This window comes from Oncorhynchus kisutch, linkage group LG2 (genome assembly GCF_002021735.2).
Source record: "Oncorhynchus kisutch isolate 150728-3 linkage group LG2, Okis_V2, whole genome shotgun sequence".
Taxonomy (NCBI): domain Eukaryota; kingdom Metazoa; phylum Chordata; class Actinopteri; order Salmoniformes; family Salmonidae; genus Oncorhynchus; species Oncorhynchus kisutch.
This window is the reverse complement of record NC_034175.2, coordinates 52,446,313-52,460,014: the sequence shown is the minus strand read 5'-3', so window position 1 is coordinate 52,460,014 and position 13,702 is coordinate 52,446,313. Positions and strand designations below refer to the sequence as shown.

The 13,702-nt window shown below is 42.1% G+C and overlaps 1 protein-coding gene across 1 annotated transcript in view; it reads right to left on the bottom strand.

Annotated features, from left to right (window-relative positions):
* lrp1bb (low density lipoprotein receptor-related protein 1Bb) overlaps window positions 1-13,702 on the bottom strand; it is a 297,890-nt gene that overhangs the window by 80,180 nt on the left and 204,008 nt on the right. Inside the window, exons 42-45 of the mRNA XM_031802153.1 lie at window positions 12,657-12,846; window positions 10,764-10,968; window positions 5,726-5,918; window positions 758-883 (exon numbers count right to left, since the gene is read on the bottom strand). Of these exons, the coding sequence (XP_031658013.1) occupies window positions 758-883; window positions 5,726-5,918; window positions 10,764-10,968; window positions 12,657-12,846 (714 nt within the window). The remainder of the gene's footprint in view (window positions 1-757; window positions 884-5,725; window positions 5,919-10,763; window positions 10,969-12,656; window positions 12,847-13,702) is intronic.

Sequence of the window (13,702 nt, the reverse complement as noted above, 5' to 3'; positions counted from 1 at the left end):
GTACATACACTGTACACTGAGTATACAAAACATGACAGACTGACCAGTTGAATCCAGGTGAAAGCTATGATCCCTTATTGATGCCACTTGTTAAATCCACATCAATCAGTATAGATGAAGGGGAGGAGACAGGTTAAGGAAGGATTTCTAAGCTTGGAGACAATTGAGGCATGGATTGTGTATGTGTGCCATTCAGAGGGTGAATGGGGAAGACAAAATATTTATGTGCTTTTGAACAGGGTATGGTAGTAGGTTCCAGGCCCACCGGTTTGTGTCAAGAACTGCAACTCTGCAATTTCCCATGTGTATCCAGAATGGTCCACCACCCAAAGGAGATCCAGTCAACTTGACACAACTGTGGGAAGCATTGGAGTCAACATGGGCCAGCATCCCCGTGGAACACTTTCGACATCTTGTAGACTACATGCCCCGACAAATTGAGGCTGTTCTGAGGGCAAAGGTGTGGGGCAGTGCAACTCAATATTAGGAAGGTGTTCCCTTTGTTTGATATAGTCAGTGTGTATTCTCCACCTAAAGTAAGTTGTTCAGTTGTTAAAGTAGTACAACTGCCTAAAACGGCCTGTCGTTGCCAGTGAATAAAAGTGTATAGACAATAACTAAAGAGGGAACATTTCTCTCAGAATTTTTTTTTTGTCAATCTGAAAATCTAGAGCAATGAACTACATTATATTTGTTGTAAGAATTGCAAGGTTATTGAATGTATGACTGTTTAAAAAGGCAAAACGTCATGGCTTACAAATGCATTTGTTGTCATCTAATAAGACACGTGCTCCCCGACAACTACAGTTGACTCTTCCATCTGGGGTCAACAGACACAGGTCACCACAGCCACCGTTATTGACTCTACATGGGGACAGCTCACCTGTAAAACACACAGCCAACCAGAGATATTATAGACATAACAAGAGACCAACAACAGATGCTATAGACATAACAGAAGGCAAAAAGACAAAGTGAGGTTGCAATTATTACAGTATATTGTAACGTCAAAGCCATTCCGAATGTTGAATATCAACTGTTTATAGGAACCTTTAATAATGCTGAGAGACCAATAAACTAAACTTCACCAGTTTATTAAGGGCTAAATCTCAAATAGCATAGAGTTTATTTCAACACCAACGGTCACAACACCCAGCTCCCACCAGCCCACCATAAAAGATGCATTAGCTCAGTCAGTGTGACAGGAACAAGCAGGTATGGTCTCATCCTCCCTGATAAAGAAAGAGCAAGGGATGCAGAGAGAAGGGAAACGATAAAGTGCCAGCATCACAAGCGCTCACCGGAGAGATACATGACAAATGAACCATAGCTTTCCTTCCCTTCCCTCAAACCCATTCACGCATCAGTGTCTGTGTAAGGGATGCGTGTGTGTATGTGTGTGTGTGTGTGTGTGTGTGATGGATCAGCAAGCCCCTGGAAGTGCTCCTAGAGCCCCCAGGTTCAGGTTGGAGTCATCTGATTACAGAGGGACAAGAAAGACAGACAGACAGGAAGACTAATGAAGATAAGAAGACATTGGAAGAATCTCAATTGCATACACATTGCATCCTCTCTCCTCGCCTCCTTCTCAAAACCATTGGATGAGAAAGCCAGGGGTTCCTCCCCCAGAATGGTTTTTGAAAATGAGGCAAGGAGAGAGGGTGCGAGGAGTATGCGATTGAGATTCTACCATTTAATTTACATTTCACAACCAGGAAGTGAAAACTATGGTGAGAACAACAGGGGTCAGCTGGTACATGTGAGAGTGTGACAGTAACAATCGTGTAGGTACAATCCACGCAGGGATCCCATACATGTACAACAAATGTATGCATTAACTGTACTGTAAGTCACTTTGGATAAAAGTATCTGCTAAGTGGCATTTGAAATAAAGAGCAGTATTCTTTCCTTTAACGTTGCAAGGTGTTACTCATCCCTTTGGCAAGACGGAGAGGTCAGAGGGTGATGTCTGCGATCATTTGTGATGATGAAAAAAGGAAAAGTCCCTCTCAGCATCCTCACAGAGGGAGTCAAGCCGTTGGGACGCCCTTAAGTCCTTTTCCCAATGTCCTAGTTCTTACATATGCAACACTTCAGAGCCCTCCTCTTCATCTCAAGGATACGTTTTTATTCATTAAGTTGCCAGGTTTAGTTTCTTCCCAGCTAAATAAGACCATCGTAATTTATAAGGAGCCCTGGTAGATAAATACACTGCTGTGACTTGTTTAAGTGGAGAACTATAGCAAAGAGAAGACACCCAAACTAAATTAAACAAACAAATGCAAGCAAATCTATCTAGTCCACATATCTATCAATGACAGCTAAAAACACCAACAAACATTGTTCACACTAATAGATATATTCTTATCTCCCACATGTCCTATTATTCAGCAATTACAGTGCCTTCGGAAAGTATTCAGACCCGATGACTTTTTCCACATTTTATTACAGCCTTATTCTAAAATGGATTAAATAAATCTACACACAATACCCTATAATGGCAAAGCGAAAACAGCTTTTTAGAAATTTTAACTAATGTATATAAAAAAGAAAAAACGTATTTACATAATTATTCGGCCCCTTTGCTATGAGACTCGAAATTGAGCTCCGGTTCATCCTGTTTCCATTGATCATCCTTGAGATGTTTCTACAAATTGATTGGAGTTCACCTGTGGAAAGTTCAATTGATTGGACATGATTTGGAAAGGCACACACCTGTCTATATAAGGTCAGTTGACAGTGCATGTCAAAGCAAAAACCAAGCCATGAGGTCAAAGGAATTGTCCAGAGAGGACCGAGACAGTATTGTGTCAAGGCACAGATCTTGGGAAGGTTACGAAAACATTTCGGGAGCATTGAAGGTCCCCAAGAACACAGTTGCCTCCATCATTCTTAAATGGAAGAAGTTTGGACCCTCCAAGACTCTTCCAAGAGCTGGTTGCTCAACCAAACTGAGCAATCAGGGGAGAAGGGCCTTGGTCAGGTAGGTGACCAAGAACCTGATGGTCACTCTGACAGAACTCCATAGTTCCTCTGTAGAGATGGGAGAACTTTCCAGAAGGACAACCATCTCTGAAGCACTACACCAATCAGGCCTTTATGGTAGAGTGGCCAGATGGAAGCCACTCCTCTGTAAAAGTCACATGACAGCCCTCTTGGAGTTTGCCAAAATGCACCTAAAGACACTCAGACCATGAGAAACAAGATTCTCTGTTCTGACAAAACCAAGATTGAACTCTGGAGGAGTGGCAGTTGAACCTGGCACCAGTGGCGGTCAGTGCTGTTTCAGATGAGGGAGGACGATTATTTTTCAAGAAGATGGCCTTGTTTATTTTACAGCATATTGGATGACTGTCATTCACATTCCATTCACCCAGATAAATGTAACAGCGATAGGTTTAGGTTGCTACGTAATACTCACATTTTCCATATACCCATCATGAGGTTGCTACAACCTAGCCTATGAATGAAAGTTTACAATGTAGGTGCACACAGGTCGAGAGACAAATTTGATGTGACAGACAGTGACACATGGACAGACAGAAACATTCAATACCGCCTTGCACACTCTTGCCTGCATTTAGCTGATAGTGGGTTTAATCATTAGTTGCAAACAAGATATATCGTACAAATTGAGGTATGTCTATCCCTGATTTCTTCCATTTGCTTCCGTTTAAGAAATGTTTTTTAACAAAATCAATAGAATGAATAGACCTGTAAACACAGTTCTCAGTTTCATAGCAGCCACGTTGTATTCCTTCTCGCATCTCCATTATGCGCTCCCCTCCTTTCACCTCTTCCCTTGCTTGTGGACTTCAATGCACAACATATCAGCTGTATGTGACCAGGCGAAAAAACCTTTCCAAACCAAACCGCTACACACAGCCTACATCGTTGTCACCATATTAGCTAAAGTAACATCATAGTCAGCATAGCTGATAGTATTAACGGGTTAGTAAACACGCTACTATCATGCAGTAACGTTACAGTGTACGCAGTTACTCCGGCGGGCCCCGGTGGCAATAAATTAGTAAAACCAAAAGCTTACCTTGACATGGAAGAGTTCCAGTGTTCGATAGCCATAGTCAACTAGCTAACATAGCATCCCTCTGTTTGAGCAGGGTGTTTCAGTAGGCTAAACTAGCTAGCTGCATTTGCTAGCTAAGTAAGTGAAATGGAAAAGAAATTATGACAAAATCTCTCTCTTTCTCTCTTGCTTTTCCTTCAGTTAGGAAGAAATTAATTTGCTCAAAATGGTTCAACTTTTTTCTTTCTCTCTCTTTGAGTCAACTACTCACCATGTTGTGCACTGTAGTGCTAGCTAGCTGTAGCTTATTCTTTCAGTACTAGATCCATTCTCTGATCATTTGATAGGGTGGACAACATGTCATGGGAGACCCATGGGGAGGTGCACTATTGGCCCAACATTGTCCGGGTTAGGGTAGGGTTTGGCTGGCAGGGATTTTCCTGTCCCATCGCACACTAGCGACTCCAGTGGTGGGCCAGGCGCAATGCACACTGACACGGTCGCTAAGTGTACGGTGCTTCCTCCAACACATTGGTACGGCTGGCTTCCGGGTTAAGCGGGTGTTGTGTCAAAAAGCAGTGTGGCTTGGCTGGGTTGTGTTTCGGAGGATGCACGGCTCTCGACCTTCGCCTCTCCCGAGTCTGTACGGCAGTTTCAGAGATGGGACAGGACTGTAACTATCAATTGGATACGGACGGAAGCTAGCTGTCCTCTGGCTACACCATGATGCTACCCTACTGTGCTATTGAGGATACTGACCTTCTTTGCAAAATAGTGTGTTTTAATAAATTATTTGGTGACTTGATTATATTTAGTATAGTTTTATCTCAAAAGGATAACTTTTAAATGTTTTAAAATTTATAAAATTGTGAAACTCACTGAGGATGGTCCTCCTCTGAGGAGGAGCCTCCACTTCCTCACACCATCACTACGTTGAAGAATGGTGGTGGCAGCATCATGCTGTGGGGATGTTTTTCAGTGGCAGGGACTGGGAGACGAGTCAGGATCGAGGCAAAGATGAACAGAGAAAAGTCAAGAGAGAACCTTGATGAAAATCTGCTCCAGAGCACTCAGGACCTCAGACTGGGGCAAAGGTTCACCTTCCAACAGGACAACAACCCTAAGCACACAGCCAAGACAAAACAAGATTGGCTTCGGGACAAGTTTCTGAAGGTTCTTGAACCCAATCTAACATATCTGGAGAGACCTGAAAATAGCTGTGCAGCAACACTCCCCATCCAACTGACAGAGATTGAGAGGATATGCAGAGAAGAATGGGAGAAACTCCCCAAATACAGGTATGCCAAGCTTGTAGCGTCATACCCATGAAGACTCGATGCCAAAGGTGCTTCAACCAAGGACTGACTAAAGGGTCTGAATACTAACCTAAATGTGCTATTTCAGTTTTATATATTTTTTAAATAAATTACCAAACATTTCTAAAAACCTGTTCATGCTTTGTCCTTAAGGGATATTGTATGTAGATTGGTGAGAAAAAACAACAACAATTTAATCAATTTTAAAATAGGCTGTAACGTAACAAAATGTGAAAAAAGTCAAGGGTTCTGAACACTTTCCAAAGGCACTGTATATACGTGTATGCACAGCACAGGCTTACACACACTCACACAAACAAATAAAACACTCACAAACAGTCTCTTTCTCTTTGAGATAAGTAATTCCAGGGAGAATACTCACAGCTGTTGGTGTCGTTTGCTACAGCAATGATTCCCATGGGCTGGTGGGGGATGTCTGATCGCAGTACCTTTGTTTCTCCACCTGTGTACTTGTTGGATCTCAGCACGGCCCTGCGAGCCCAGTCTGACCAAAAGATAAACTCCCCATAAATAGCCAGGCCAAAGAACGTTCCTGGTCCTGACTTCACAATGACCTGTAAGTTACAAAGCAGTTACATCAGTTAAAGCATTCAGAACTTGGCAGCCATCAAATGCTATGTTATATGTCTACAGTGCCAATATAAAGTCATAGCTAAACCCTCTACCTCCTTGTAGTCTACTTAAACACATTATATGGTTTTCAAAGACTTCATATCTGTTACTTCTAAACATCAAATGCTTTTGTTTGATTTTGTTTGAAAAACAGATTGCACTAGGAAATTAATCACTGCATCATCAACCCCTGTATAGAAAAGCACACACACACCCCTCCCCGAGGTTAGTGCTTAACCCAGATGTTGGCATAGTAAATGACAGTCTCGTGGAGAGGGAGGCAGGCATACATCAGACAGACGGCTCCCTTCGGGAGTCTCACTCTGCTTTCCTACAGCTCTGTAGTCTCAGCCATTAGTGGGACACGCTTGTAACCATCACATTAGCCCTGCTACCATACAGGGATTAATAGGACAGGTGTTGATTAAAGGAGCCCAACGTGTTACAGGGAAAACAACTGGCCATCAGGAGAGTGAGAGAGAAACGACAAGGCAGCCAGAAGGATTTTGACAGAACTTATTGACAATAAATTTAATTAGAGAGGACGCTAGTTTTGTACACAAGGTCTAAATACTACTGTGTTCCAAATCTCTTAGAATCTAATTAAAGTACAGTACCAGTCAAAAGTTGAAACACCTACTCATTCAAGGGTTTTCCTTTATTTTTACTATTTTCTACATTGTAGAATAATAGTGAAGACATCAAAACTATGAAATAACAGGCCTCCCAGGTGGTGCACTGCATCGCATTGCTAGCTGTGCCACCAGAGACTCTGGGTTCGCGCCCAGGCTCTGTTGCAGCCGGCCGCACCGCACAATTGGCCTAGTGTGGTCCGAGTTAGGGAGGGTTTGGCTGGTAGGGATATTCTTGTCTCATCGCGCACTAGCGACACCTGTGGCGGGCCGGGCGCAGTGCGCGCTAACAAGGTCGCCAGGTGCACGGGGTGTTTCCTCCGACACATTGGTGCGGCTGGCTTACGGGTTGGAGGCGCGCTGTATTAAGAAGCAGTGCGGCTTGGTTGGGTTGTGTTTCTGAGGACGCATGGCTTTCAACCATGTAGCGATGGGACAAGATAGTAAAAATTCACACAAAAAAACAACAACCCCAAAAAAACTATGAAATAGTAACCAAAAAGGGGTTAAACAAATATTTGACATTTCAGATTCTTCAAAGTAGCCACAGCTTGTTTGCATTCTCTCAACCAGCTTCATGAAGTAGTCATCTGGAATGCATTTCAATGAACATGTGTGCTTTGTTAAAAGTACATTTGTGGAATTTCTTTCCTTCTTAATACGTTTGAGACAATCAGTTGTGTTGTGACAAGGTAGGGGTGGTATACAGAAGATAACCCTATTTGGTAAAAGACCAAATCCATATTATGGCAAGATCAGTCCATCATTACTTTAAGACATGAAGATCAGTCAATACAGAACATTTTCATCAAGTGTTATTGCAAAAACCATCAAGCGCTATGATGAAACTGGCTCTCATGAAGACCGACACAGGAAAGGAATTACCTCTGGTGCAGAGGATAAGTTCATTAGAGTTAATTGCACCTCAGATTGCAGCCCAAATAAATGCTTCACAGAGTTCTAGTAACAGACACATCTCAACATCAACTGTTCAAAGGAAACAACGTGAGTCAGGCCTTCATGGTCGAATTGCAGCAAAGAAACCACTACTAAAGGACACAAATTAGAAGAGACTTGCGCCAAAAAACACGAGAAGCCCGGTGTCACGCCCTGACTTTAGAGAGCCTTTTTATTTCTCTATTTGGATAGGTCAGGGTGTGATTAGGCTGGGCATTCTAGTTTTTCGTTTTCTATGTTGGCCTGACATGGCTCCCAATCAGAGGCAGCTGTCCCACCTGTTAGACAGCCTTTTCCCACCTGTTGTTTGTGGGATCTTGTTTTTGTGTAGCTGCCTGTGAGCAGCACAGAACGTCACGTTTAGTTTTTCTTCTGTTTTTTTTTGGTGAGTTTCTTATTTATTAAACATGTGGAATTCTACGCACGCTGCGCCTTGGTCCAATCATTCAAACGATCGTGACACATGGACATTAGACTGTGGAAATCTGTCCTATGGTCTGATGAGACAAATCTGAGATTTTTGGTTCCAACCGCTGTGTCTTTGTGAGACGCAGAGTAGGTGAACGAATGATATCTGCATGTGTGGTTCCCACCATGATGGGAGGAGTTGTGATGGTGTGGGGGGTGCATTGCTGGTAACATGGTCTGTGATTTATTTAGAATTCAAGGCACACTTAAGCAGTATGACAACCACAGCATTCTGCAGTGATAATCCATCCCATCTGGTTTGCCCTTAGTGGGACTAATGACTACTATCATTTGTTTTTCAAAAGGACGATGACCGAGCACACTGCCAGGCTGTGTACGGGCTATTTGATTAAGTAAGAGTAATGAGTAATGGAGTGCTGCATCAGATGATCTGGCCTCCACAATCACCCGACCTCAACCCAATTGAGATGGTTTGGGATGAGTTGAATCACAGAGTGAAGGAAGAGCAGCAAAACACGTGCTCAGCATATGTAGGAACTCCTTCAAAACTGCTGGGAAATCTGGAATCTGTTTGAGGGAATGCCAAGAGTGTGCAAAGCTGTCATCAAGGCAAAGGGTGGCTACTTTAAAATATCTAAAATATATTTTGATTTGTTTAACACTTTTTTGGTTACTACATGATTCCATATGTGTTATTTCATAGTTTTGATGTCTTCACATTATTATACAATGTAGAAAATAGTTTTAAAAAACCTTGAATGACTAGTTGTGTCCAAACCTTTGACGGGTACTGTATATGTATGTTCTGAGTATATTGAACATAACAGCATAAGTACTATATTACTTGCAAAACTCAAATATCTAAGCTCTCAATAATGTTTATAAGTATGTCAATTTATATGAAACGTCACACAATTTAGTAATGTCTGAATAAATTCATGTTTGGGGGGGCAGGTAGCCTAGTGGTTAGAGCGTTGGGCCAGTAACCGAAAGGTTGCTGGATTGAATCCCCAGGCTGACAAGGTAAACATCTGTCATTCTGCCCATGAACAAGGCAGTTAGCCCACTGTTATCCAGTACGCCGTCATTGCAAATAAGAATTTCTTCTTAACTGACTTGCCTAGTTAAAAAAAGGTTACATTTTAAATTGAAACATCACATTCTTCAAAACCAATTAAATTCAGAAAATTGTCATTATTTTGGGATTTGGGATGGTCATAAATCTTGAAAATCATATTCAGTGATCATATAGCCACATGCTTACCACCCTTGACTACCAGTTCTTAATTAGTATTCAGTCTCTTCACACCTAAAAGGTTGTCTTTTCACTGCCTGAATGTGTTAACATCTTATCCCCATCACATACTCAAGCGGGCTCTCTAGGCTTTCGTCAGCATGGGTAATGGCACAACAGCTCCACTTAAAATGCCACAGTGGAGTGTGGAGGGCAAGTGGGCCTTTAGAGCTCACTGCTGTACTCTGTGTTCATCTCATGTCTGTCAGAGCAGAAGGGGGGAAAGGGGTGTCACACAGTCACAGTGTTAGGCTGTCAGGCTGTAATGACACTCCCAGATCACTGGGCTGGAGGAGCCATACAGTACAACTCTGCACCACCCTGCCCCCATACCGCCCCGCATCGCCTCCACACCATCACGCATAATGGCAGGAAGCTCTCCCTCTCCCTCCCTCCCACCACTGCTCTGTTGATAATCCGTTAGCTCTGCTTAATTTTCACATTCTAATTGGGACAGTGATGGGCACTCCCCCACAGGGCTCTTCTGTGTGAGCTTTCATTAGCAGGAGAAAGACTGCAGGCGGGGAACGCGGGAACCCAAAGGATGTGACTTTTGTGATGCACAACCCTGCTTTTGCAAACATATGGGTAACAAATTGAGATGGGTCAAGGTCCTCAGTCACATAGATCTTGTCAAGCACAAATTTAAACCGTCGGCAAAGAGGAGAGCCAAATTATAATGTAATCCCTTACATGCTGGGGATACATATCCTGGATGTTCACCACTATGAAAATATATTATGCATGGCACCTCTCACGGATAAATTTAGACCGACCCTCTTTCTGAGCTCCTTTACTTTTGAAGGGAAATGACTTCTATAATTAAGTAAACGATTCACTCTGTCTTTTGAGATATAATATATGAAAAGAATGCTGAGAGGTATTACAGAAGCTGTCCATTTGTATTATGGCTAAAATGCCATCAGGCTCAACAGGAACGGGAGATAATGTAACGGGTATAAAATTAGTCCCATCTCAGTTTAAGGGGACATAATACTTTGACATTTCAGCAGAGAATCATTGCCTTTGTGTCTACCATGTTTCAAATATAATTTCTCTCCTCCATAGAAAGCTACGGCCCATGACAACGTCCGAACACATGTTGGTTCAACAAGAAGTAATTGCCTTTTTGAACTGCCTATACTTTTGGTCCTTAGTGAGATTCAATCAATACGTCTAAATTCTGTGGTCTTTTCTACAGACCAAGTCAAACAAGCTGCAGCATGTCATGCATGATAAGAGGGGACATTCATTAGAATGTGTTAATAAAATGCCACGATGTCATTCATTGTATGACTTAAGTTCAGCACTTACGGCTGCTTTCCAGGACACAGATTAAACCTAGTCCTGGACTAAAAAGCATGCTTAATCTCCATTAAAAGTGCATCGTAATCCAGCCCATGGTGTAACATAGTGTAACTGTGATAGCATTAAGAGCGGCATACATATGGAATCCTCATGTTGGTCATACTCACATATCTGTGTGAGCCATCGTAATCACACCTCTCTATCGTCCCCAGACTTCCATCAGAGAAGTAGATCTTCTCAGCTTTGTGGTCGATGGTGAGTCCGTTAGGAGTGAGAATGTCTGTGCTGACGATCACCTTCATGTTGTTTCCAGCCAGGGTGGACCTCATAATACTGGGACGCTGCTCGTTCCAGTTAGTCCAGAACATCAGGCTGAAATAAACATTCAAAAACCTACTATAAACTAGATGGACATTTGAGAAACCACCTCAAAGAAGTCAGTTGACTGGGAACAGGAAAGATGGATAGTAAAAGTATGTTTTTTTTCTATTACTAGTCTTTTATCTCAAGTCTAAAAGCAATTTCCACCTTCACTGCAAACAGATGTAACCCAGATCCGATATCTCTTTATGCACATTTTCCCTCAGACATATTTACACCCCCTCAGTGAGGAGGACAAAACAAATGTTCTCTGAAATTGAATCAGGGGAGTGTATGATGGCTTAAATAGGACTGCAATTGTAACTTGTCAAGCTCCTTGCCTTTCTTTGTAGGGTAAAATAAACACTAATCACTGTAAGAATTATTCATAGGCAGCCGTTCTATATTGCCTGTTGCTCTATCTGGTTGTGTCACTCCTGTTATCTAGTGATCCCATAACTCATGATGGCCTGCATGACCTGTCATCTGCTCCTTATTTTGTGTCGGCTGTGTTAGTATCGCCTTGCAGGAGCTACTGCAGCTCCCATCTCTGATAAGGCGCTGCCTCAGTTTCAGTTTTGCTACTCAATGAATGCTAGACAGAATGTGTATTTACATTTCTTTGAGCTGACTACTAAGAATATTACAAATTACAATCGTGTGGGAGTGTAAATAAATGGAAGATCTATCTGAAGTAGGTTTTGCTAAATAAAAGGAATCTGTGAATTGTATTGCAGTGTACAACAGTTATAGATACGATACTGAGCACTGAAAGTAGAGGGCTTATATCCTCATTCAAACTACAAGGAATTGTTTCAAAGTTAAACAATCAATACTTTTGAAGTTCTTAGCAAAGGTTGAACTTGGAGATAGGCCTCGATATGGTTATCCTGGATCCTCCCTACAGTAGAATATGTTTACAACATTGAAATTCTGTATTGATTCATAAGGGCTAGTAAGAATATGTCAGAGAGTGCTAATTTATTATAGCAGATGAAATTCAAATTAGCAGCATTCTGGAGTTTGTTTGAAAACTTGCCAAATTAAGAACTAAAAGCATACACACTAAGATCAAGAGTTTAATTAGTTAGTGAACTCTGGGTCAGCATTCCGCGATAACCTTCTTGACGTGTAATTACCGTAGATTGAGACGTGCTTTTATTTCTTAATGGATATAACAGGAACATTTGTTAGTTATTGTGAAAGCACTGCCGGCAGTATTTCTTGAAATGGGAGTGTGTCAAACCAATTAGATGTCTCTCCTTCACTACACCGTGGAGATACAGTCTTCTCTACAGAACTGAATACATACTGTATGGGTCATGTACAATTATACTGATTGCTCTAACAAAAGGTCCACTGAGGTCTGAAATGAACTTTGTTAGATGGAATTGTCTTAAGACAGCAATACATTTCTCTCTGTCCAAGGAGGCATGTCTTGTGTTGTAATGCACCCGATATGATTGTGAGCTTATATATCTGTTGAGCAAAGGCATACAACCATAGCCTCAGGCATAGAATGACATAATGCATCTGAAGTAGTAGCTACAGAACTACAGTAGGGTGGTATACAAATTCAGATATAATTTAGCAACAAACTATTAAAAAGACCAGCCTGGTCCCAGATATGGTTGTGCTGTCTTGCCAACTCCTGTGACAATGACCAGGCTGGGAAACTGAGTAGAACCAGAACCACATACTTTTGGCACTCATTCAGGGCGAGGACATGGGGGTGGTCGTCTTCAGAGAGTGTGACCACAGCCTCTCTGCTAAAGGAACCGGGCTGACTTTGGTCCACGCTGTGCCTGGTGATGCTGGAGGTGGTTGAGCTGGTCCAGTACAGAGTGTCCCAGGCACGGTGGTACGCCAACCCCTCCACTGAACCCACATCTGGGGGGACACAGACATGAGTGTCACCATGATCATCCAACCATCCAGCCTCCACTAATTCATTGTAAATTCTAACATGTAATGGACTTGGCATTAATCAACTGGTAATACATGAAGTACATTTGACTCTACTGATAAAGGTGGACAGAACTGAAGCCACTTCAGGGTGAACAAAGCCAATGATTTTTTTGGATGAAATGTTGACTTGCACATACCACCATGCTTCCCTACTCTGGTCCTCGAGTACCCCCAACAGCACACAATTTTGTTGCAGCCCCGGACAAGCACACCTGACCAACCCTTAATGAGTTTAATCATGTGAGTTTGTCTGGGGCTACAATAAAAATGTGTGTTGTTGGGGGTACTTAAGGACTGAAGTTGGAAAACACTGGTGTAGGGAATTACAGCCACAAAGGTGAATTCATTGTGACTCCTGCACACACACAATATAAACTCTGCACATTGTGTAATATAATGACAAATCCAGCAATGTCACATTCACATGTTCATTGGAAATACTTAAAGCTGCAATATGTAACTTTTTGGCCGACCTGACCAAATTCACATCGAAATGGGAGTTATAGATCTGTAATTTGCAATGAAAGCAAGTCTAAGACACTGTAGATCTGTTCTATGTGCGCTATTTCAATGCTCCCTTTAAGTTTTGTTTTTGCGTCTTTAACTTTAGTTTTTTTACACAAGCTTCAAACAGCTGAAAATACAATATTTTTGGTTCCTGAAAAGATATTTCACAGCAGTTTAGATGGTACAATTATTCTCTAAGTGCTTGTTTTGACACTGAAATTAGGCGAACTATTCGAATTTTAGCAACCAGGAACCGGCTGATCGATTTCTG